This window comes from Trematomus bernacchii, unplaced genomic scaffold (genome assembly GCF_902827165.1).
Source record: "Trematomus bernacchii unplaced genomic scaffold, fTreBer1.1, whole genome shotgun sequence".
Taxonomy (NCBI): domain Eukaryota; kingdom Metazoa; phylum Chordata; class Actinopteri; order Perciformes; family Nototheniidae; genus Trematomus; species Trematomus bernacchii.
The window spans coordinates 7,188,615-7,213,966 of record NW_022987477.1 but is presented as its reverse complement, the minus strand read 5'-3'; the positions used below and the strand labels follow the sequence as shown (position 1 = coordinate 7,213,966).

At 40.7% G+C, this 25,352-nt stretch overlaps 2 protein-coding genes across 3 annotated transcripts in view; both read left to right on the top strand.

The window, feature by feature from the left end:
• The first annotated feature begins 1,494 nt into the window (after positions 1 to 1,494).
• Positions 1,495 to 19,186, top strand: topbp1 (DNA topoisomerase II binding protein 1). 2 transcript variants are annotated; one of them, XM_034146350.1, is made up of 28 exons: positions 1,495 to 1,964; positions 2,143 to 2,235; positions 2,340 to 2,474; positions 2,591 to 2,734; positions 3,239 to 3,420; positions 3,663 to 3,856; positions 4,042 to 4,218; positions 4,348 to 4,511; positions 4,632 to 4,795; positions 5,582 to 5,826; positions 6,671 to 6,993; positions 8,660 to 8,832; positions 8,967 to 9,178; positions 9,479 to 9,795; positions 9,902 to 10,087; positions 10,216 to 10,331; positions 10,508 to 10,631; positions 12,521 to 12,679; positions 13,261 to 13,357; positions 13,475 to 13,670; positions 13,794 to 14,023; positions 14,471 to 14,613; positions 14,722 to 14,809; positions 15,289 to 15,452; positions 15,989 to 16,117; positions 16,217 to 16,306; positions 18,245 to 18,406; positions 18,962 to 19,186. In XM_034146350.1, exons 2-28 carry the CDS (start codon positions 2,149 to 2,151, stop codon positions 19,088 to 19,090), a joined length of 4,530 nt encoding a protein of 1,509 aa, XP_034002241.1. In that variant the 5' UTR covers positions 1,495 to 1,964; positions 2,143 to 2,148; the 3' UTR covers positions 19,091 to 19,186. The 2 variants fall into 2 exon arrangements, with proteins under 2 accessions (XP_034002241.1, XP_034002235.1); XM_034146344.1 differs by having other exon boundaries at positions 1,496 to 1,964; positions 4,345 to 4,511.
• Positions 19,187 to 20,970: 1,784 nt separating this feature from the next.
• Positions 20,971 to 25,352, top strand: part of tmem108 (transmembrane protein 108) — a 40,603-nt gene continuing 36,221 nt past the window's right edge. Inside the window, exon 1 of the mRNA XM_034146363.1 lies at positions 20,971 to 21,443. The gene's annotated coding sequence lies outside the window, so the exon portion shown is untranslated. The remainder of the gene's footprint in view (positions 21,444 to 25,352) is intronic.

The window sequence follows — 25,352 nt, the reverse complement described above, 5'->3', positions numbered from 1 at the left end:
CGGTACCGGGCCGCGGAGGTGTTACTGCCGGGCCGCGAAATAGCTGTGAGTTTATCGTAATATTTGCAGAATTATAAATATATAAAAATATTTTATCATAATCTTTTTTTCAAAAAGTATTTAATTTTCGCACCTATGCCACCAGTCATATTATTTCATCCAGTAGCTAGTTAATCTTTCACCAGAAAACCGTTGAAAATGGCTTTTATGATGTTCCGAGGGATTCGGCGGCTCAGCCTAAGGTCTCAGCCTCTTGTTACCGGTGCGCCAAGTAGGAAGAGGAGCGCACAGGAGACAACCGTTTGATTGCAGACTGTTATGTTTATGTGGGGAAATGGTGGTGCATACATTATTTGAGATATATTTCAAACTCGGACTTCATTTTAAGGACATGTCGGCCAGGGGTGTAGAGCTATTTGTTTAAGCACCGGATTGGCAAAACAGGAGAGTAAACCAGTCTGCCTTGATCTATGAATTAATGTCCGGGACTCTCACGATCTGCTGCCCGCAGCTGTTTTATAGAAGGAAACCCTCCTTCATGAAATGGCTGCAGCATCAGGAGGCAGCGGGACGTATACTCGGTAAAGAGCTGTGCCTTTTTACGCACCGCCTTCGCTGTGTTTAACTTAATCAGAACAGTTTAAGAGTGACTGCAGGCTGCTACGTGTTAACCACACACACATCTACACACATCGAACTGCCCGATTACTCCCCCTTTTATTATTTTTTTGAAGGAGATGTCCAGTCAGTCACCAAGGCGCATGATGTGTGTGTATGTGCTCTGCTCAGCTCAGCTCTGTGTGTTCGGTGTGTTTGTGTCTGTCCGACACCGGCATATATGCGGCTGTTCCCAAAATAAATTAGTTTAATCTTAATCTCGATGTAGTGCTAAATGCTGTCGGGAGTGCACCGGAACGAACAACATTTTCCCAGCATTCACTGGATTATCCGTAAATCATACAAACAAAACCAAAACGTTGATTTATCTGTTTTCCCGTTTTGGTTTAAAAACTGAATAACGTCGGTTTTTTGGTTTTCCGAAAAACCAAAAAACAACACCGGTTCTTTTTTAAACTTTGTTAATATGTTTTGGATGCATATTGTTCTAGTATTTGTTCAGGCTGTTACATACAATTAGCCTCTGTTGCTACCTGCTGGTGGTGAGTAAATATTAAAATCAGTTAAAATTGACAACCGGTCCGCGATTTTTTTTTAATGTATCTACCGGTCCTTGGCACAATAAAGGTTGGGAACCCCTGCTTTAGTTCACTGAGCCTCTCAGTCTGACAGTAAAGGACTCTCCTAGAATATTGTTTTTAATATCTATTAAGTTAGTACATTTATTAATTTGGTTTGACATTTTTGGCTTTTATTATTTTGATAATTGTTTGTATATTGTATAATTGTGTTGGTTTTAGCATCTTGTCTATTTGTACAATATTTATCAAACGATAAATATTTAGTTCCTACGGAACTTTTGAACACTAGTCCGACTCCACACGGTTGAATTATCAGGTAACACCGGAAGTTTCGCCGTTGGCGCGAATAACAACAACAGGATTTTTGTAAAGTTTACCAAGCTGCTATCATTAAATTATTACAAAGTTTATATAAGTGTGTTAAATACTGTGGATAATTATAACCGTTCGTTTATGATAATATGTGTACTTATTAATTGTACAGCATTGTTTACGTTATATATGCGTGTTTGAATGTTAGCTAACCAGTCCCCTTGGAGTAGGTTAATGCGTTGTCTTTAAACATCCATTGTAAGGGCAGGCTATGTTTAAAGTAACGTTAGCGTTGGATAATTTGTCACCGTTAGATTATATTTCGATGAGTTTCTTGTTGACAAGCCATACTGACGTTAAGCTAGTACTCAAATGACAAGTTGGCGAACACAATAGTTAGTGTCAGAGTATCGACACTGGCTCTTTCGTTTTCTGACAGACCTACAAGAGAAGGTAAGTAAGCTAGCTTGCTAGTATGCTAAACATATAACGTTGTACCAATTGACTGCCAGTATAGTATTTATACACATTTAGTAAGAGCATATTCCGGCTAATGTTACTGCTAAATTATTTCATCCAACATTAACGTCAAGTCAGTTTGCTATATACATAAACTTGCCTTCTTATTCAGTTCACCATGTCCAAAGGAGACAAGGAATGTTTCATTGTGAAGTTTGTGGAGAGCAAAACACACCAAACAGAGTATGCTGCCAAGGCTTATGAGGTAAACTCCATTCTCAAATCTTTTATTGATAATTACATTGTTTCCACTGTTTTGCTGTCTCTTTGCTTACCGTGAATTATGGTATTTTCCTCATCTTTACACAGGCCATTTTGGAGCTGAAGTCTGACAAGCACTTGAAAAGAATCGATGAAGATGCTGTTTTACAAATGGACCAAAAGGACAAGTCTCTGTTTGTCTTCAGCAGTTTCACCACCCCAGCCTTTCTGCATTGCAAAAAGGTCTAACCCAATATTTAATACATCTAACCCGGTACCCTGTATTTAATAAGAATTAGCAGAACCATTATATGTCAAGTAGTTCTTCTTTTTGTCACACTTTGTTATTTGTTTTGTAGCTTGGCTGTCGTGTAGTAAGTCCACTGGTGGTGCTGTACTGCCTGAAGCAGCAGCATTGTGTCCCCAAAGCGGAGAAGCCCGTCTACAACATGGCCATGGCTGACATCACTATTTCCTGCACCAGCCTGGATAAACCAACACGGGTTGGTTTACTTGGTCTTTACAGATTGTTGTTCCTTTGAAATCTGCAGTCCTATAAATAACAATGACATCAGCAAGTTTGTCAATGACTTAAACATCCACAATCCACACATCTGGAAACAAATAAAGATTAGGGATATCATTTGAAGGATTTTATACAAATGGGGGGAGATCTGCCCTTTAACTTTTTGAAAATGCTGGTGATGTGGGGATATATTATCTCTGTCTCAGCTTCTATCTGCCTTTTGTAGGTGATATTATGAACATGTAATAACATAAATAATGAGGGAACACAGAATAGAGCTAGTAGAAAAAACGGTTATGTTAATGAAAGCAGAAACTATTATTGTGATCAAATCTTAAGAAACCATCAAAGACATTATTTTCAGTTTGCTGTTAATAGTGAAAGTCTGAAAAAGATTTTGAGATCCCAAACACATACACAAAACTATATGACAGGGTCTTGTTAAGTTTTCAATGTTGTTTGTGTCTGTCTATCTCTATAGACAGAGGTGATGGATCTGGTGCAACTCATGGGAGGACGGGTCTATCTTGATCTAAATGTATCTGTCACACACCTCTTAGCAGGAGAGGTGGGCAGTAAGAAATACCTGGTAGCTGCCAGCCTGGCTAAACCCATTCTGCTGCCCACTTGGGTCAAAGCCTGCTGGGAAAAATCTCAGGACAGGTATGTACTCTTATCAATATTGACATTCCTGTTCCAACATCTACTGTCGAAATATATATAATAGGTTTTTGTTAATTTATCTATAAAAAAAAAGAAGGTTCTCCAGTCAATGCAACCAAAATAAGTGCAATCAAATTATACAATAGTTATATGGTATTGTGAGAATTTTATGGTAAAATAATAATGATATGACAAATACTGGGCTTTGGATGATGATTAACACACTGTTCTGCCTCCTTCAGTCTTTTCAGGTATACAGATCTACCCATAGAGGACTATCTGTGCCCTGTGCTGCGCGGCTGCACTGTGTGTGTGACAGGCCTCTCCAGCACGGAGCGGAAAGAGGTGCAGCGACTCTGTGATCAGCACGGGGCCAACTACACCGGTCAGCTGAAAATGAATGAGTGTACACACCTTATCGTTAGCGAGCCATCAGGTAAGTTGGCAGCAATACCAGCACAATGTTTTACTTTTTGCCAAAATTTAAAAAAAAACATTCAGTTGGAAGGACATTTTTATTGAGTCATTGTTCAACGTTAACAATAATCAACCTGGCTATATCGTTGCGTGTGCTTTGGTTGTTGCTACTAGTAACACTGGTGTCTTTATGTGTGTTTGCAGGTCAGAAGTACGAGTGTGCGAGGAAGTGGAACGTGTATTGCGTGTCTCTACACTGGCTGTTTGACAGCATAGAAAAGGGCTTTTGTCAAGATGAGAGCAGGTACACTGTGGACCGTAACGCGTCAAAGACCACTCGACCACACACGTCCACCCCCACTGGCAGCAACAAGAAGGAGGGTGAGCCACTAAGTGACATGCACTTGTTTGTGGTTTACTGTATTTAAAAAAATAGTAATTCCTCATGGTCTGATAAGGAGTGTAGGTATGTGACCTGTATCATAAATAACCCTATTTTTTTTTCAGAAGGTTCATCTCTGTTGGGTTTAAGCCACATCTCTGTCAATGCTAGCATGACAATAAATGACACAGCCCTCACCAACGCCACCATCAGCCGCCTGGAAGGTCCTGACCCCATAGATACTCTGGATCTCACCGTATGCCCGGCTGATGACATACTGGACGGCTGTAAGGTAAACAACAAGAATACTCCTTTAAATATAGGGTGGATTTCCTTTCACACAATTTTAATTTCTTGATAATGTGAAAGAAAAAGTTGTGGTCTTATTTCTCATTTGTTGAATGTTGTGCAGCTGTATCTGTGCGGCCTGCCGGGGAAGAAACTGGAGAAGCTGCGGCGTCTTGTGAATGCTGCAGGAGGTCTGCGCTTCAACCAGCCCAGTGAGGATCTCACACACGTGGTCATGGGAGACCTGGACCACGACTTCAAGGTGTTTCTGGCCAAGTCAACACACAGGTCAGAACTGCAAAGCTTACACTGTATTTTTTGCATCCTCACTTAATAGATTTCTGGGATTTTGTCTGTTTTGACCTTTCAACACACAGAACTTTAAAAAAGTGCTGAACTATAAGTAAATGGACTGGATTGATATAGGTGCAAGGTGCTATCTGCTCAAGGGACTAATATTCACACACATTGATATAAGATTTGCCACGCCATTGGGATTAACCTGGGGTTAAGTATCTTGCCCAAGGTTACGTCGATATGTTGACAACAAGGCCTGGACTCGAACCCCCACAACCTTCCGAATGGTAGCCGACCACACTACCTCACAGTCAACAAATGAAATAGTGAATTCCCTAAAAACATATACATCCTGATTACTCCAGCTAGAATTTCCCATTTGATGTAATCCTGGCATTGAAAAAAACTGCTTGGATTGAGTTTCCTCCAATGAAGTGAAAATATTGTAGCTAAACATTATAAATGTGACGTCTCAATAATGGTGAAAAAATGTGTCTACTACTAGAGATTTTGAGAATTTTAATGAGAGTTCAGATAAGATACATTCATTAGAATGACAACAATGACGTCACCTGCCTAATCAGGCCTAACACCTCATTCTATCACCACTGTGTTTCTTTAGTGCAGTACTATTAAACAAATGCAAAAATGCCACAAATATCTTCTAACAAAGTCAATTACACACAACCCTGCTTAAAGAGTACTGTTGCAATGTAGCAGGTTTGCACTATGTTTAATCATTAAAAGGATTTTGTGTGTGTGGACGTTACTCTCCAGGCCGCATGTAGTAACAGTGCAGTGGCTGCTGGACAGTTATACTAAAGGCAGTCTACTCCCAGAAGCGAGCTACCTCCACCCAGACTGTCTGCCTCCCTCTACACCTTCTGTATCCGTTCCTGCCCATCACATCCCCCCCTCCCGTTTCTCAGCCGGTCCCCCTGCAGCAAGTCCCAGCACACCCAGGCAAACAAGAGCAGAGGAAGATCTGCTCTCTCAGTACATGGATGATGACCCTACAGTAGGTACGTGTCTGTAGTAGGGATGGGAATTTTAAAGCAAATGTATATTAGAATATTCAACCCCCAAAAAACGGTTAACCGATTAACCGAAATGTACATATCCTATAAAAAAATGTTAGGGGGAAAAATGTTTACAAAAAAAAAACGTTTTATTTTTAAAAATAAATAAATACATGTTCAAATAAGTATAGAAACCAAGTCGAATTTGTCAAATGTATTGAACTGGTGATCACAGTTTGAACAGGCCAACAGCTTTCATGCTTAAAACATAACTTGGTTTTTAAATTAAAGAGGGATCATACACGAACAACATAACGGGGGGAGCACGCTCGTGAACTGTTAGCGCCGGAACCTCGCAACGGGGTAATGCGCCGCATTTGGGCATAAGATGAGGTTTGAGTCTGCGTGATCTGCTTGTAGGGAGGGGCGGCAGCCATATCATTAGCTAGAACTAGCTAGATCTGATGGACATAAACGCGAGTGAAGTATAACCGGACGCGAGAGAGAGATCAGCACCTGCAGCTCTGCCCGCTGTGAGGGACCGGTGAGCGGAGCAAAACACACCTTTAGACCTAACACACTTAGCTATGGCACTGTCGTATACATTGAATTATTCCATTTGATAATATGTAATCAACTTAGGCACCCCATCCAAGAAAAAAAGAAATTACAATAAAAATATTCATAACTCATATTCTCATATTCGAATACCTGAATAATTTTGAATATTCGATGAATTGTTCCCATCCCTAGTCTGTAGTCAAAGAGTTAGCTTAGCTTAATTGGACACCATTTAGAGATTTATAGGATAATTTTATACTCATTTCAATTTCCTTTCATCCTCCAGTGGACATGCACCCACCAGCAGAGGGCAACAGCAGGAAGTCCATCAGTATGTCTGCTGATCATTGGGCACCCAACCACACCAGAGGACCAGAGCCGGACTCCACCCTGCATGAAGCCAGCGAGGCGGGACTGTTCTTTGGGAAATGTTTCCTTCTCGTGGGCTTTGGCGCTGAGGCCGAGGCCCAGCTCTCTGTCCTGGTGACAGAAAACGGAGGAAGAGTGCTGATTGGCCGAACACGTGTGGTGGCAGACTACGCCGTGGTCCCACTGCTGGGCTGTTCAGTGGAGGCCACAGTGGACGAGGTGGTCACTGATACCTGGCTGGTAAGATCCATGTCATACTGTTTTAATAATATCTATGTAGGGAGCAAGGCTTCAGATGATTAGTAATTATAGTGCCATCTGTTGATTTGTCAACTGGTCTAACAAAGGGGGTAAATGTTTATTTTTTGTTAATCTTCTTTTAATCAAGGGTTTTTTTGTGTTGCTTTTCTCATTTTTGGGTGCAACATGAGTTAGGCAATTCATGTATTGACAGAAAATCCACACTTTTTGATAATCCATTTATTGTTTAGGTAGATTTATCAGGATAAAATACTAAACCTTTTCTGGTTGCAGCTTGTCAAATGTGAGGGTTTGCTGCTTACCTCTATTTCATACATTGTATGAAAATAGAATTTGAAATCACAAGTGAATATATTTGAGTTTAGGTCTAATGTTTGCAAAAGACCTGGGGCCTCATTTATAAACGGTGCGTACGCTCAAAAGATGGCGTACGCCAGTTTCTACGCAATGTTTGCGATTTATGTTTGCGGTACAAACACACTGCCTGAGGAAGGTTAGGCTATGTGTATTTTTTTGTCATTAACTTTTTTTTTTTTTTTTTTCGGACCACCTATTTATTTATTTTGGTGACGATCTGACCTCCATGCTGCTACTCTGGTTCAAACTGCATCCACCAAACAATATGATTTATCTCGACCTTCCCAAAATAACCAAAATCTGACACGGTGTGAGATGTCTTTTTTAGCTGTTCTGTCGTCATTTCCTGCCATCTTCTTCATGCAGTCAGTCAAAATGAATATTAATACGGGGCGTTTCTTTGTTTTTTTTTGTTTGTAGCCTTTATTTATACAGGTTAAAAAATCCCATTGAGATCAACGATCTCTTTTACAAGGGAGACCTGCGGCACATTTAGTTACACATATAAAAACAAACAGAAAACAAAAGGACATCACAACATAATTACAGGGGTATACATTAGCAACCTATTTACATTTACAGGTATCCAATAATATTTCATCCAGCCGTGCTTTAAAACGATGCAAGGGAATCAAAATGCTCAGTTTCAATATTTTTTGCATGGTGTTCCAAGCCAGAGGAGCAGCGCACATAAAAGCTTTAGCACCTAAAACAGTCCTAGCACTTGGCACATGTAATAAGAACACATCCTGGGATCTCAGGCAATAGCTACTTGCCACTGTCCGTGAGATCAAAGAGCAGATATAAGAAGGTAGTTTACCCAGCATGGCTTTGTAGATGAACATGTACCAATGACTGAGCCTCCGACCAGTAAGTGAAGGCAGACCTGCCTTGGCATACAGGGTACAGTGATGAGTAAGTACTTTACAGTTAGTAACAAATCTCAGAGCACTGTGATAGTGACTATTTATAGGCAAATATGGGCGTTACGTGAAGCCCGCAAAAGCTGCGCCGCATTTCGAGTTGATTGTGATTTATACAGGGAAACCGGCGTAGGATGTGCCGTACGCAAGTCCTACGCCGGTACGCAGTCTTTTATGAATCGGAAAATGTCTGCGTATTTATTTGTTTTGTCCTACGTAAGCAACCTTCCCACGTGAATCCTACGCAAGGCTTTATAAATGAGGCCCCAGGGCTCTGGGAAAATATGATTTTGTTGCAGACTTACACAATTCATGTTGTATTGTTCTTTAGTCTTCATCTATGCTTTGCTCTTGTACATTTTTAGGCCATGTGTGTGGAAAAGGAGAGTGTTCTGCCGCTGTCCTCCAACCCTTTGTTCACAGCTGTTCCTGTGATGGACGGACGTCTTCCTCTCAAAGATTGTGTTCTGTCTGTCAGCCAGTTCACAGGAGCAGAGAGGGAGTCTTTGGTGGAGCTGGCCAAGCACCTGGGAGCAAAGTACGATTATATTGAGTTAGCTAAATATATGCAGAAGTTTTTGGAACACAATATATTTCTCTCTAATACATTTTACGATTCCTTCCTCCATGCCTATTGTTAAATCTTCTTCTTTTATTCCCTCCCTCCTGCAGTGTCCAGGATTACTTTGTGCGCCTGGCCAATCAGAAGAAAGGCATGCTGGCCAGCTCCCATCTAGTGCTGCAGACCCCTGAAGGCACAAAGTACCAGGCAGCGAAGAAATGGGGGTTTCCAGCCGTCACCATGTACTGGTTACTGGAATCTGCTCGGACCGGCAGGAGGGCAGAGGAGGGGAGGTTCCTAGTTGACCTGCCACCCTCACCAGGTTAGAAAAGAGTCTTGAATAAAGCTTATATCTGGATTTAAATGCATGTTTTATTTGTATTCGTTAATAACCTTATATACAAAAATAATGATATCAAAATTCCAATGAATTACCGACTTACTGGTATGATAATTTGAATTCTGCAAGGTGTTTTTAAGTAACACGACTTAATTATCTAATATTTAAGTGGGAAAATATTCAATTTTGTTTCGATTTTTTTTCAGCACTTAGACTGTGTATAACTTAAGGCCGACTGTTTCATTGTTTCCTTTGTTATGACAATCATTTTATTTTCTACAGAGAGAGATGATGAGAGTTTTGTCGGTGGGTCCCAGAAGCCAAGCATGCCCCCCCCAGCATGTGTGTCCCCAGAGATCCCTTTGCTGGGTGTCCAAAGCGGTAAGGCCGTTACCCCGCTCGATTTGGGTCGCTTCAAGAGCAAAGTGTTCCGCTCCGTGTTGGACGAGATGAAGCCCAAAGATGAGATCAGCACCCCCAAACAAAGCAAGGAAGGCGGCAGAAGGAACCCGCTTCAGAAGGAACCCTCTCTGCAGCTGGACACCCCCTCCCGCTTCCTCAGCAGAGACCAGCTGTTCAGGCCCTCTTTCAACGTTAAGGTAGGAACCCACAGAGTAGAAAGTGCTTTTTTCTTCATGCTAAAGGCTTGTAGCAATGAGTAGTTCCTCATAGATATAATCAATCAAGGACTTCTTCTTTGTTCAGGATGCACTAGGAGCATTGGAGACTCCAGGGGGGAGATCCAAACCAGGAGAGAGGGTGGACACTCCGCTGACTGATGTCATCAACAGGAACCTGAAGGTGGCTCTTGCCAATAGCTCCCGAACCAGCGCGTCAGATATGCAAGCCATTTCTGCCAGCCCCGTATTTACCAAGACCACTGAGAAGGAGGTAAACTGAAATACATAAAAACACAATATGCCTGTTTGCCAACCTCTCACTCATTGCAGAAAATGAGACTAACCTATATACTCTCGACATAACGTACAAACAAACGTATTATTTAAATTGTTTCTAAGGTCCCAAAAAAGCAATCTGGTCCTCTGGCTGGTGTTGTGATCTGTGTGGGAAAGAAGCTGAGCAAAATGCAGGGAGAGCTCAACGGCATCGCTGCCTCGCTCGGAGCTGACTTCAGGTATTTGACACCTTTTTGTAAACATAAAGAGGATGGGTTAAAAAATAATTCAAGTATTAAATAAAACAATCCTTATGGGCCCAAGTGTTCAGTAATATTGATGGCCCTAATCATTATTCTCATTTAAATGAACCCAGATTCAAATATCACAACCATCTCTTTCGACTTGTTTTCAGGTGGGCTTGTGACGATACAGTGACACACTACATCTACCAGGGCCGAGTGGGCGATAACACCCGGGAATACAGAGGAGTGAAGGAGAGAGGACTGCACGTGGTCTCCCAGTGCTGGATGGAGGCGGTACGTTTCCCTGCAGCAAATATAAACATCATCCTAAGTGAATTCATTTATCTTAAATGCACTGCATACAACTATATTCACACATATTTGTTAAGCAGTTTATAAATTCACAGCTTAAGAGGATTTAGATTTGGAACTAGTGATTGGTAGTTTTGTGAGTTTAATTGATTAATCATTTAGTTTAGAAAGTCACAGAAGATGGGGAAAAAGGCCAGTTTTCAAAATGCAGTTTGTAGTAAAATAAAAAACCATTTGAGAAGTAAAAACATCTGCCATTATTGCCTGAAAAAAACATTTAATATCCTATTACTTGCATTCAATTTTAAAGTATATTTTTTACTAGAATAATGAAACTAAATACAAACTTGACTTGTTTCTTTTTAATAAGTAGAAATAAATATTCATGACTTCTCTCAAACTACTTACTCTCAATAACAATCTAGAGCAGTGCTTCTCAAATTGTGGTCCCACTGGTGGTCCGTGAGTATATTGGTAAAATTTCACATTTGAAATAAATAAATAAATGTAAGTTCTCCGCACTCTCGCAGGAATATCTCCGCAATGGAGCGAGCTTAAGTTTCATCACACATGTTGCCACTTGTTTGTACCATTTTCAGGTGATTTGTAATCTGTTCTAGAAAAATGATGTGTTTTTTATTTTATTTCAAGAAGCGTATAAAACAAACAATGGATGTCTTTTATGAACATTTATCCATGCTGGAAGTAGATGTAGATGTGTTAGATAGAGATTATAATATATGCATCCAATGAAGCATTGCATGAAGTCTGTTGATGATCAGAGGCTGTTGTTGGGGCTGCAAAAACGTTTTTTTATTATTGTTTTGTAGGCAGACCATGCAGGCCAGCCCGATGGTCACCAAGGTTCATGTTTTAATAGCATTTTTACAAAAATGTGAAAAAATGGCTTAGACCTCAGAGAGTTAAACTTGGGCCTGCGACCATAGTGTTACTGTATTTTGTTTTGAAAATCCACAGCGGAGGTTTTTGTCGTACTACATGCGGTCCATTTTGCATACCTCTCAGTAGCCAACGATCTGTGAGTCTGTTGGCTCAGACATAAACTCCGTAATAAATGTAGTCTATATTTCACAAGAGGTGTAAAACCTGAGCATTTTAAATGCTTATGTAATCTGTAGTTGTATTTGTATTGTTGATTTAATGTGTGAACGAGGCGATATAGAGAAGGTTAAGCTGTCATTATTAGGCTGTAATTTGTTATATACTGTTGGAGTGGTAAGCAGGCCTATTGGTTTTGGATATTTGTGGAGTTAGGTGGTCCGTGAGTGTTTCTTTATTGGTTAAGTGGTCCTTGGTATGAAAAAGTTTGAGAAACACTGATCTAGAGGGTGCTCTCAGTATGCATTTGGAAAAAGGCAGAGAACACCTTAAACATGAAATTGATCTGTCAGATCACGCAAAAATATACAGACAAGCATTTCATATCAGTAGTGACATGGTCTTCAATTCACTGAGCTGCAATACATTTAAAAAAATAAGAGATAAGCCAGTTCTTTAAAACTAAGGAAAGGGTTGGGGAAAACGATTGAAGTTGAGTCCTCGGGTCTTGTACTCTCAAGAAGATGCATAAACTGATGTCAAGATACACTTAATTTAATTTAGGATGTTATTTCCATGGTTGTAGGCGATGCTTTGTACGTTACCATTTAAATTCACTAAGCACATTTCACCAGGGGCGAATAATTATCATCCCATAAACAAAAGCAGAATACTTAATCAAAAACAGCTTTGATGTGATCATTTTGCAAACAGATCGCAGTTGAGGCTATGTTTCCCCTCGCTAATTCATTTAATTAATTATTGTTGCTGCTTTGATCAACTTCTGTTTTCTGATTGGTCCTCCTGTACAGTGTGCTGAGGAGCAGAGGCATGTCGCAGAGTCTCTATATCCGTTCACCTACAACCCCAAGATGAGCCTGACCCTCAGCCAGGTGCCCAACAACTCTCAGAGGTCTCCACCTTTCACAAGACTACAACTCCAAGACATCACTGAGGCCAAGGACAACAAGGTGAGTTTAAGTGTGTCAATTCAAGTCTGAGGCCTTAAATATAGTTTTTTATGTTTTATTTGCATTTTAAGAAATTATTCATGAAGCATTCATAACAAAATAAACACATATAGATACATAAATTAACTACATAACAGTTAGCAAATCCGGAATTAAATAATAATAATAATACAAATAGAAGGATGGATATAATATTAATACTCGGGTACAGATTAATTGTCAATTCTTACCTCATGGTCCTTATAAATCTTCATTATAGTGTTCTATACTTAACCCATTTTCCCCATCTTTCTTCAAAGAAATGTATTTGGTTTCTAATTCTCATAGTTGTGTTCACCATTCCATAGATTTCATTTACTAGGTTCTTCCATTGTGAGTTGATTAAGTTATTATCTTTTAGCCAATTCCTTGTAATTTGTTTAATGATCGCTAACTATTGATTTACGGTTCAGGAATGGATACTGTTTTGCAGGGAATCGATATTTTATCTTTTAGTGTAATTTAATGAAGAAGTGCAGAGGGGAAATTACTTTGTTTGCCCGTTTAATTACCTTTTTATTTTTTTATGAAATGACCCTCAGAGTGAACACATTGCCCCAGAAGAGACCACACCATTACGCCGCGTAAGTGATGGAAGCGTAAATCAAGACGAGATGAATGATACTACAGAAAGAACTGGTGGGTGTTTTTATTCAGCTTTATTTTCACAAAGCTTCTTGCATATTTTGATAGAACCAACAATTTTTTTTCAATTGACATGATGATTCCTGTGGGTGATTATCATCTTGTGTCCAGATATTTCAGAGACCCTAGAAATGAGGGTGAACCTTCAAAAGCAGCTCCAGGAGATCATGTCGGCCACCAAGCTGACGACAGGGAGGCGGACATCAGTCAGACTCAGCAGGGTGGGATCAGGAGGGGCCGACTCGGGCCCCCAGACTCCTGATCGGTTTGGACGCTGCGGGAGCCGACGTACCCTGGAAGCTCTGAGGTAAGAAGGGGTTCAAACTTCAGCAATTTATAACAACATTAATAGCTGTTGTTGTTGTGCTATAAAATCCATTCACACACTTCCTCCTCCAAATGAATACACCTCACTTTGTCCTGTTTTCAGGGTCTCCAGAGAAGCAGCTATGGACATAAACACGGAGCCATCTCAGAGTGAACAGATCGTTTGGGATGACCCTACAGCGCGGGAGGAGAGGGCCAAGCTGGCGGATAATTTGCAGTGGCCTGGGAGTCCCTCCCAATACTCTGAGCCTCTCGCACCTCCCCCTCCTCCCCCTGCAGAACACGTCTCTGTGCTCAGGGACTCCATGACGGACTCTGAGCTGGTGGAGATGGGTAAGAGATCAAAAGCCTCTTACATCAAGTATTTTTTCAAAGTTTAAACCTAGTTAGAAACGTGTGCTGTCTACTGTAAGTGGACATTTACACTGTGAATTGAGATCACTTGTAGTTAAAGGTACCAGGTGTAATTGTAACATTGATAACTAAACCAAATGACAGGTAATGTTGCGTGACGCCTGCTTACATATGACCAGTTTGGATCCAGAAGTAGAAGAATTTAAATGAAATAGGAAATATGTTTGACGTGACGTGTTTTGTGACGTGTTTTGTTTATCTCTTTTTGTATTTTTCTTTGTTTTGTTTTTGTTGTTGTTGTTTTTTATTCTCTGTCAAAGCGTCTTTGAGTTTCTAGAAAAGCGCTATACAAGTCTCATGTATTATTATTATTATTATTATTATTTGACTGCATCTAAAGATAGAAATCATTGTATCCTCTCCCAGCTGCTTGTGATGTCATCGACCAGCACATGGGCCAGAGAGTCACCACGCCTCCATTAGAGGAGCCAGAAATGGACATCCTCACTCCTAAAGCCCCCAGCATCGCCTTCCCTCTCGCCAACCCTCCAGTAGCGCCAGAGCCACAGGTGAAGATCCATATTTACATATCAATAAGAAGTGGAAGCATCTCTATAACTGTATTATTGTTGCTTTCAAACAAGCTGCTGGTGTTAAAAGGTCCTTTTGTCTCTCAGGAGGAAGAGAAGCAGCCACCCAGATTCCAGCTTTCCTCCCTCAGCCCTCAGGAGCGCATCGACTACAGTCACCTCATAGAGGAGCTTGGTAAGTCCTCCACCTAATTAAACCTCTGACAGTGTTTCATCACACATCACAGGCCTGAAGTCAGAGGAGATAATCCCTGATGAATAAAAAGCAGGATCTGCCTGCAGGCCATGGGAGTATTTCCTCCTGCTGATGTTTCCTGCTGTGAGATCAGATTTTTCAAATAAACCATTGCCTCATAAATGTAGCTTTTACTGAAACTGAAACAGTGTTTTCAACCAAAATGCTCAATAACAAAGAGAAACATTACATATACTGTAAAGGGACAAATTGATTACATAAAACAGTAGAAAATGTGTTGGATTCTACCTTTAAAAAGGAAAAGGGATATGTTTGACTCGCAACAGCTTACAATGACTCAGCAGTTTGGATGAATGTCTGACTCAGGCGCTTTGACATACAGCTATTTATACATTTATAATACATACAGTTTATCTTATCTTAGATGCTTTCTTACATTGTTCTGTCTGGTCTTGTAGGCGGTGTAGTCCTGGACAAGCAGTCCTTCGACCCCAGCTGCTCACACATCATCGTAGGGACTCCTCTGAGGAATGAGAAGTACCTGGCAGCGATGGCGGCGGGCAAATGGATCCTGCACCGCTCGTACCTGGAGGCCTGCCGCTCCGTTGATCGCTTCATCCAGGTCAGGATCTGAAGATTTCTGTATCAGTGCCTCTAGCAGACAACTATTAACACATTTGTAGTGGTTTTATTCACATTGCAATTACAGTATTGTTGTGGTTGGGTTAATGTGTAGCATGTCAGCCTGTCTGTCCTATAAACTGACCACAAGTGTTTTCATTTATGTTCATCCAAAAACAAAGCTTTTGAGAGAAAATTGTCTGTGATCTTATCTTGAAATTGGTATCAACATTGAGCATACAATGGTCTGAAATAGGTACATTAAGTTTTCTAACATGACCTAGTGTTTAATATATATATATTTTTTAAACTAGACTTTGAAGTAATGAGGAGCTCTGCAGTCCAATCACCTCTCCTATTTAACAAGTCTTTTATTAGCTACAATTCTAGCATATAAGAGATTCAAACTGTATTTCGTAACAGTCGTATTTTCCTGAAACTAGGATATGCTCTTTTGCCATTAGCTGCACAACTACATTTTTCTTAATTTCAATTAATACTACAGTGTATAATCCCAAATATATGTGTGTGTTGCAGGAGGATGAGTATGAGTGGGGCAGCAGCTCCATCCTGGATGCGTTGCCCTCCATCACCTCGCAGCAGAGGAGGCTGGCGTTTGCTGCCATGCGCTGGAGAAAAACCCTGCAAGGGCGCTCGGAGCAGGAGGTACTCACACAGAAAGCTAACAAAACAGTCCTGCTGACATAAATAATGTATCATCTACTACTGGAGTGGTAAAATATACTATATGTTCTTTTACTTCAGGGAGCCTTCAGTGGATGGACGGTCATGCTGAACATCGATCAGAGCAGAGAATCAGGCTTCAGGCGGTTACTGCAGTCTGGCAGGGCAAAGGTGGCTGTCTCTAAAAAGAAAAGATGTTTTTTAGACAGTATCTTGTGAACTGTGGCCCTTTTTCAGAGAATCTTTGTCTAACCAAAAGGTATGCATAGTAAAGACAGGGTGCGTACGGGTGCTGGAAATCCTTGAAAATGCTTGAAATTGTACGAGGTGTTTTCAAGGTTTAAAAAGTGCTTGAATTTTGGGAATGGTGCTTGAATTTGGGATAAAGTGCTTGAAATTGTAAATACTTTACTTCGCTTTTTAGATTAAAAGAAAATGAAGAAGTCGGAGCGCGCTTAATTGCTTCGCTTTTACATAAAACAGCTCCGCTCTGGCCTTCCCGCACTATGCGCGTGACCGGCAAGTGTTTGTGTTACGTGAGACCTGGGCATTCTGATGAGAGTGATAGATGACAGTAGTATGCCAGGATGTTGCAGTTACAACGAGCGTTGGCTAGCAGCAGACAAATACAAGCCATGGCTAAGACGAGGGTCAATCCCACGAGTAGCCTCCTGCAAAGTTTGCAAAAATAACGATGCGAGAGTCTGCGCTGACGAGCCACATGAAAGGTACGCCGTAGTAGAGCATTTTAGATTAGGCTAACGTTGCATGTTACGTTTGTTTAAGCTAACGTTAGCAAGCTAAATAGCGAACTCGATGAGGGATAATAATAATTGCAGGGGACAATCATTTCAGAGGAGCGTACCTATGTTAATATGTGCGTTACAGTCGCCATTGTGTGGTGTTCAGAGGATGAAGCACTCACTTGTAATTCAACCCAGTCTCACGGCATTTCGTGTTATAGTCACAAAATATAATGTATTGATTCGATTTTACACAAATCCACGTTTATTTTTTAAATGAGCCGTTGCGACTTTTGACTGATTTCGATAGAGCGGGCCACAAATAATAACAAATTAGAAGGAAAAAAATATATACAGATTTCAGTATTCTGAGGCTCTGATTTTGTGGCTACAATTCAGGCTAATACGCTACCAGAGGTGGAATAAGCACTCAGATATTGTACTTGAGTAAAAGTATAAGTACTCAGATTTTGTACTTGAGTAAAAGTAGAAGTACTCAGATCTTGTACTTGAGTAAAAGTAGAAGTACTCAGATCTTGTACTTGAGTAAAAGTAGAAGTACCAGAGTGTAGGAAATACTCTGTTACAGTAAAAGTACTGCATTCAAAATGTTCCTCAAGTAAAAGTATTCTCATCAAAATATAGTGAAAGTAGCGACAGTAAAAGTAGTCATTGTGCAGATTGGTCCATTTCAGAATAATATATATGATATGTTTTATAATGATTGATCATGAAAGTGTTCTCAAAGCTGGTAAAGGTGCAGCTAGTTTGAATGACTTGTACTGCAGGGTAGCTTGTGAATTTACTCCAGGTGGAACTAAAGTCTGATTTAACACTTGATTAGATTTCACATCATTCATCCACATCTGTGAAGTAACTAAAGGTATTAAATACATGTAGTGGAGGAAAAGTACACCATTTACCTCTCACTTATGTTTACTGCCAACCTAAAAGTACCTCAAAAATAGTAATCAATAATGTATTGAAAGGTTATTTGGCTGATTGTTTTATATTGGCTCAGCCAGGTTATATGGGATGCCCAGTCTACGTACAGATGGGTCACTCATTTTGAAATATTAAACTTAGTTTTCTTTTCTTTAATTGTTCATCCTCATGTAGAATGCTATTATGAAACACACATTTGGTTGTTTATAGCATAAAGAACATCTGATTTAATGTGAGGTAGGGAAATAATCATTTGAGTATAAGTATGTGTATATAAATATGTAATTTACAACAGCTGTAAGATGCTTGAAAAGCTTGAAAATTCACCTTGAAAATGCTTGAAAAGTGCTTGAATTTGTCTTTGGAAAAGGTGTAAGAACCCTGTAAAGACCCATGGCACTCATGTAATTCCTCTTCCCAGGTCCTGCCGAGTCCCTCTCCGTCCCTGTACAAGGAGACCACCCACCTGTTCGCAGACTTCAGTCGGCTGAAGCCCGGAGACTTCCGAGTGGACGTGTCAGAGGCTACCTCGCAGGGGGTCACATGCTTAAAGCCCGAGTACATCGCAGACTACCTCATGCAGGTGAGTGGAGTATTTCTAGGTTTGCCTCCCTTTATCGTAATATGTATGTATATGTAACGGGCTTAAGTAGTCAGAATCAGAATACCTTTATTCGTCCCACAGAGGGGACATTTGCATTTGTTACAGCAAGAAAAGAGACAAAGACAGCTTTATATTAACTAAGAAGCATGCATAAGAAAATATTAAAGATAAACACATTTAAAAAATAATTACACAATTTACAAAATACACATCCTGTAAGAGTGTGAAGATATAGCAGCCAGGTATATATTTCACAGTTATTAACGGCATATATATATTTGTATTTCACAACAGGGGGTGTTATAGCATAGCTGTGTTGTTGTGTGTGTGGGGGTCTACCAGGGGCCGTGGTGGTTATATTAGCTTTGTAAATATTGACCCCAAGTAAGTTTTATTCATCTATTGAAAGCAGTAAAAAAAAATGGAACAGATTGAATTGAAATCCCTCTTTTTTAAGTTTGACATGTATTGGTGTGTGTGACATCTGTCAAGACCAGATTCAATGTTAAAGGTTTGTTTTATGCACCGACACAGGAACCCACCCCGCCCATCGAGCTGTACTTCCTGACAGAAGCTTCCACTGAAGAAACTCCAGGCACTCCGTCACGTAAACGCAAAGCAGCAGCCGACAACGCCAAGCTGAAAAAAACACGTCTGAACTAAAATGTCACCACTAAATATTATCATAAAAAAATTCCCATATCTATGATTGTAAATAAGATTTTTTTATATCAAAAATAAAAATAAATGTAGCATTTGTTTCGCCTCTCTGGAATCTTAAATCAAGTGCTTTGCAGTTTTTGTAGTGCACTGTGAGACTGTAGCCGTGATTGATGACTCAATAATGGTCTGTAGAAAATGTTGAGTCATGTTTTGTAATTGGGTGCAATGATAGTCTGTGGCCTGTGGAGGGCAGTAAATATTCACTGTAGTACTCTGGTCTCTGTTACAAGCGATTTTAAAAGCATGGAATGAGAAGGCAAGTTTGTAAATACAAATATGCTTTTTTTCATTGTTTTTTTAACAATCAAACCTACTTTTTGCATCTAAATAGACAATGTTATACCAATCGACAACATCCAACAGTGTCTATTCTTCTCTTCACTTAGTAGCAAGAAGTTAATTAGGCCTCCCTTGGCTGATAAAAGCAATTCTAACACTCAAACTTAAAAAAAAATGGCTGTATTCTTCCCAACCCATGTGATTATGTGGCCCCTGCTATCAGCTGTTGATCTCCCCCTGCAGTAAACACCAGATTTTGTTTACCCTGTGTTGATTTAGGTCTTTGGTGAAGCAAAGTGCTGTTTCATACCAGGGTGTCAGCTGAGGTTAGATGCCCTTGTTCCCTCCCATATGGACGGTAAGTGGTTTAACCTCATAATAGATGCAGCAGCTGACTACAGACTCGTTGTTGAACTGCTGTTTGAGAGGTAATGAGTGGGATTAAAGGAGCAAGAGCTGGACTGACAGAGGAACATGACTCAGGCTGATGGCTCCGAGGGCTTCCAAAAAAGGAAGGGGCAGTTTAAGGTCACTTGTAAAGGTTAACACGGAAAGAACATGCAGAGTTCCACTTTTCACCACCATCAGTACTGTCAGGTATTCAGTTAGAGCAGTGGTGTCCTAACCTTTTAGCCTCATGGACAATGTTTGCTCGGGGTACATGGTCACATGACTCATTTGGCATCTATTTGTGATGTGCCCCATTGGTGGTTTTCAGATTACCCGGTTTGTCTTCTTGTGGCCCCTTCAATAGGTTCCTCTCCTGAGTTTGAGATCCACTGGGCTGTATCACTACACTAAACTGATCAACAATCTTATGTAATGGTCTAATGTTAGTCTATTTTAGTATTACTCAAAACAAACAGTTTAGAAATTTTAATTGTCAGATTGAAAATAAAGATTAAACCCAACCCATGAAAACAACAAACCATTGTAGCACGCAGGACACATTATCTGAAATATGATGATTAATGCATATTGTATTGTTTCTCCTACTCTAATCATTCCAGTGTATGACTCAGAGGATGTGTCGAGCAGAGAGGAACAATCTATGATCTGATGAAATTATATTTATTCCAATACTTTTTTAGTATTGTGTTTTTATTTTTAGATTCAACCCAAACTGTATTAAAAATTATCTTTATTTATTTTTTAATACAAAGACGCTGTAGAAAGAGTTTTAGTAAGTCAGTGACCTAAAGGGTTACTAATGAATCAATTAACTATTTCACAGAATTTTGGTGTCCCGCAGCTTGAATGTGATCCTACTGGATCTGCAGCCCTGAGAGCAGCTAGGTTTGTAAATATTAAATAGAACAATATTTATTATTACAGTTAGCCATTCAGTCAGTGCATCTTATCTGTGTTCGTCAACAGGTGTCCACAGGGCTAATCTCCCACTTTACTGACTGGCAGGTGGCCAAGAGTTGCATTGACGCTTCACTTCGTCACATGGCCTCCTCTCCTGTAAGGTAACTTTAGGGTTTTTGTATCGGGACAATTTGATTCCAGCACTGGGAGAGCACTACTCTGAGCAGGGAGGGAAACTCTGCAGCAGTCCTCATTAAAATTCCCTGTCCGTACACACGAAACCCTCCTTTGGTGGGTGGCACCGCCAGCGTCCTGCGCGCCTCTTTAATTGCGCACCACGCATTTACCCAGCGATCATCAGCAGTGGCCGCGCGGATCACGCTGCCTACAGGCGGAGAGTTTGCTCCATGTCCCGTTATTTACGACGTCAAGGCTGACGGAGGAAAAAGTGGGCGAAGAGTCCCGGAGGTCCGGCAAAGGGTGGCGCCCTACGCATCTGATCCAGCGAGTGGACACGCTGTGCGGCGACACGGTCCCTCCTGCAGTCACTTGGCTTCTTGTTGCGGCTCATGATTGTGACATTTCTCGTTGGGGGACTGGCAACATGTGCGCCCGGATGGTGTGAAGTGTGACACAACGGCTTTGGGGCTTCATTTCTCTCGGATACGCCAAGTACCCGACCGGCGCACCTTGTGTATAATAGGTAAGTACATCAGTGTATTTCTCTGTGTTCAGACAGCTCACCCTCTATGTGTCCTACCTGTACTGTGTTTTACTGACGGCTCTTGCAATAGGCTCCCTCTGCGTATTGATTGTGTTGAGCATCTGATTTGTTGAAATCCTGGATGAATGTTTCCAGGCAGTTATGAGCGGCAGTGTCTGTCAGACATGAGCAGCAAATCACTTTCAGTGCTGCATCCAACTGTCACTGCAACATATCCCAATGTATGGTTTCCCATTGGTTTAGAGAAGCATTTAATGTATTGCATGATATAGAAGTTGACCTGATGCTGGTCAGTTCTCTGGAAGCTCTCTTGGTTATCCCATTTCTACTAGGAAAAACATTGGATTAACTCCAATGTTTGTTTGGCAGATTAACGTTTTGTGTGGGATTCAATTGTCTCTAGCAATCCTTAAAACAGAAGTATCATGGTGAGTTAAGAAGATGTTCTCTGAAGTGTTTCCTTAAGACTTTGAGTGGCTCTTGGAAAGATTTATGATAAAGATGCCATGCAGTGGCTGGCTGTTGTCCAAGTTTATTTGCAGCAGTAGTAAGCTAGTTTACTTCTAAAAACAAGTTTTGGGAGAGCCATCAATCTTGCAACTTGATGAGCTCGGCCCTGAGTGCCCTTCAAGTGGTTTATTTCTCAGGCAACATGGCAGCAACAATGCAGATAATAGGAGAAACTCTCTTAAAACATAAGACCACCACAAACAAGCGGGCATCACCAAATACCCCATTCGAGTGTGAAGCTCCAGCTTTGTTTTCAAGCACAGTGGGATGTATAGGGCATAGGGTAAAGTGTGTTCTAATTGAACCTGCCGGCCACTCTGTCCATTGTGCCAGGAATGTTTGGTTGCCTGTTGTCCACAGAAACCCCCCAGCCCTTTGTTCTGGGGGACAATCCTCCAGTGCCATGTGTGTGCATTGGTGGGGGGAGGGAGAGGGGTTTTCAGGGGTATTGACATCTGTAGCTGACAGCTTCCTCAGGGCAAGCTGACATGCTGTGATACCATGAATGGGTATTAGGGAACATACTGTATGAGCAAAGCACTTCACAGTGATGAGAATATATTTTTGTAAACAGTGGTTATATATATCTGGACAGATGTCAGTACTGCAAACTGTCGAAAATGTTATGAATATACCCTTTATACAAATAGCATGCAGTTGATAATACAATGCTTTATAAAGAACATTAATTGGTTCCAAAACCTTTTTTGTTTTTAGCATCTTTTGACTCATAGAATTAGAATGGTTTGACGTTAAGTCAAGTGTTTTTTAACAGTAAATATTGTCCCAAATCAAGTGTTTGAACATGTAATCTATTATTTGATTGTCAGAAAATGAATGACCAACTTTCTTTTAACTGATTTGTATTTCAATCATTGTTCAAGCAACTAGGATTACAGTCATGGCAGGGGCTGTGAGGCTGAAGTTAATAATGCTAACTTTTGCTAATTAGCACACAAAATACGGCTGAGGCTAGTCTTGTGTTAGAGGGCAAGTTATGGGATCACCAAAAGTGTAGGAATTCATCCACTGGGGAACATGAATGGCTTTACTAAATCTCACTATTGACAAGACATTTTCTTAAAATCACAAATATGAACCTAACGGTGGTACAAGAGGAAGGAAGTCAGAAGATTAGAGGATGAATCCAAATTAGGATTCATCCTCTAGGGACCATGAATGTCCGTACAACATTTCATGAAATCCATGTAATACTTTCTGACATTATTCTGTCTTGACTAAAAGTGAGTCGCATCCCTAGTATGAAACACAAAAGATGTTCTGGATTCATCTTCTAAATTGGAAGGATTTGCATATATATAAATGAATATATTCACGCTTTTTTATGTTGATTTGAAGACATCTGCTTCGTGAATATGTGATGAGTATGTTTCCAAATTAATTTACATTTTAGAGATTAAGTCATTTGTTTATTAACTCAAATATTTCCAGTTCTTATTGATGTACTGTGCTATGGAGGCCAAAGTGTGTGTTACTCATTTCAACACCTTCCCATTTGGGACGATATTTTCCGTCAACATTTGGAATAATTTTTGGGGGATCTTCACAGCTGTTTTCTTATCGCCAATGGCAGGAAAAGCCTACATTTAACAATGGAAAACACCGGAAATTATCAGCTTTCACATAGGGACAGACCTCCCTTAAACAAACGTATCGGGGAAGTTCCAGGAAAAGGGAAAATCTGGTTTCTGACTCTTGGTCCAAGATGGAATCTGTTAGGCAATGTGGCCATGGCAGTGAGAGCGGGTTTCATGCTTGTAAGTAAGCGTCCCTCATGACTGGTAGAGAATGGTACACCATGAGGTGGAATGTAGCCCCCATGGCCCCCTCCTGCTGCACATTATGTGCTCAGGATGGACTTTGCACCTTTTTCCGGCTTTAAAAAACAGCAAGTGGCCAAAACAGGATTTCACCGAAGCGAAGGGAGGAAAAAGCCAGCCTGTGCCTGCGCCGTTTCTTTTCCACGCAGTATTAACGAAGGCCCTCAGCTGCTTTTGAAATGACTTTCATTTAAGCTGAGAGTGGTGCTCGTATACAGGAACCACGGGGGGAGGTGCCACGATGAAAAGCAAGCGAAAGCCTCTCTTTTCATCTAGGAAGAAAAATAAATCCCCCCCCCCTCAGACACTTATGATCGTATCAACTAAAGAGTGTTCCCATAGGACCATAGGAAGCCTGGGTTGGTCATGCTTCTTTCAAAGTCTTAACACTTGAAAGCCGTTATACTGTATACAGTGGGTTTTAAAGCTGGCTCTGTTTGCCCATTGGGGGTACCAGTTAATAAAAGGCTTTACTATGTGGGGCCTCAGGTAAACAAAAGACTTGAGTAGCAGCAATCACACCTGCCCTAACCGAGCAAAATAAAAGCAGTTCGCTGGTGATGTATGACTTACCATTATGATGATAAAGGGGGCGATGGGCACGCAGAGATAAGAGTATGGCGACCATCGGAGCATGAGGTGTTTACAAGGGGAATTCCTCACATTCCTGAGCTGCAACCATGCCACTCCAATCTGCAACTCCACCCACTGATGGTCACTCTCTGTGCCAAGAGGGACCCAAGGGGCGAAAAGACCCAACAAGTTCCTCCTCAGGAAATAGACGCTGCTAATGTGTTATGTAAGCCGATTTTTCAGTGTTTCTTTAGAGGTTTTTAGGAGTATTTGATCAAGCTAATACAATAGGCTGTTTAACATGTACATCAGATCCACAGAGAGTTAACATTTACAAAGCTTATTTTGTCTCCGAGTGGGAAAGAAGGGGATTGTTCCAAAATGTTCTACAGATTGTCATGGTGCCCAGATGATACAGGTGGACATTTCACCTAGAGCCATCAACACCATGAGGTTAACATTGGTGAGTGAAATTGATCAACCACGATCCGAAACATTTATATGGTTTTCATTAGAGACATTTCTTTTTCCCACAGGATTAATTTTAACTTAAGTGATCACATGTGTTTTCATCTAGCACTATCATTGTTTAATTTGGCCAATACTTAGTTTTATTACTAAATACCTGCAAAATTCCAACAGCCTCAACTGTAGTTTTAACTTAAGTGCTAATAAGTAAAATGTTAGCATGCTTATAAACTGAGCTACGATAGTAAACATGGCATGCCGGCTTATGATCAGTATGTTAGTCTTGTCATTTTTAGCATGTAAGCATGCTGACGTTAGCATTTAGCCTAAAGCAACGCTGTGACTAAAAACTGCATCACGAAGCCGCAAGCATGGCAGTGGACTTGCCTCGCTTGAGTATGGACTATAATAAAGCTTTGTTCAGAAGTATTAGAATTTGAAATATTTGACCGGCCTATGTCAACTTATAGGATGAACCCTCAGTGCTGTATAATAA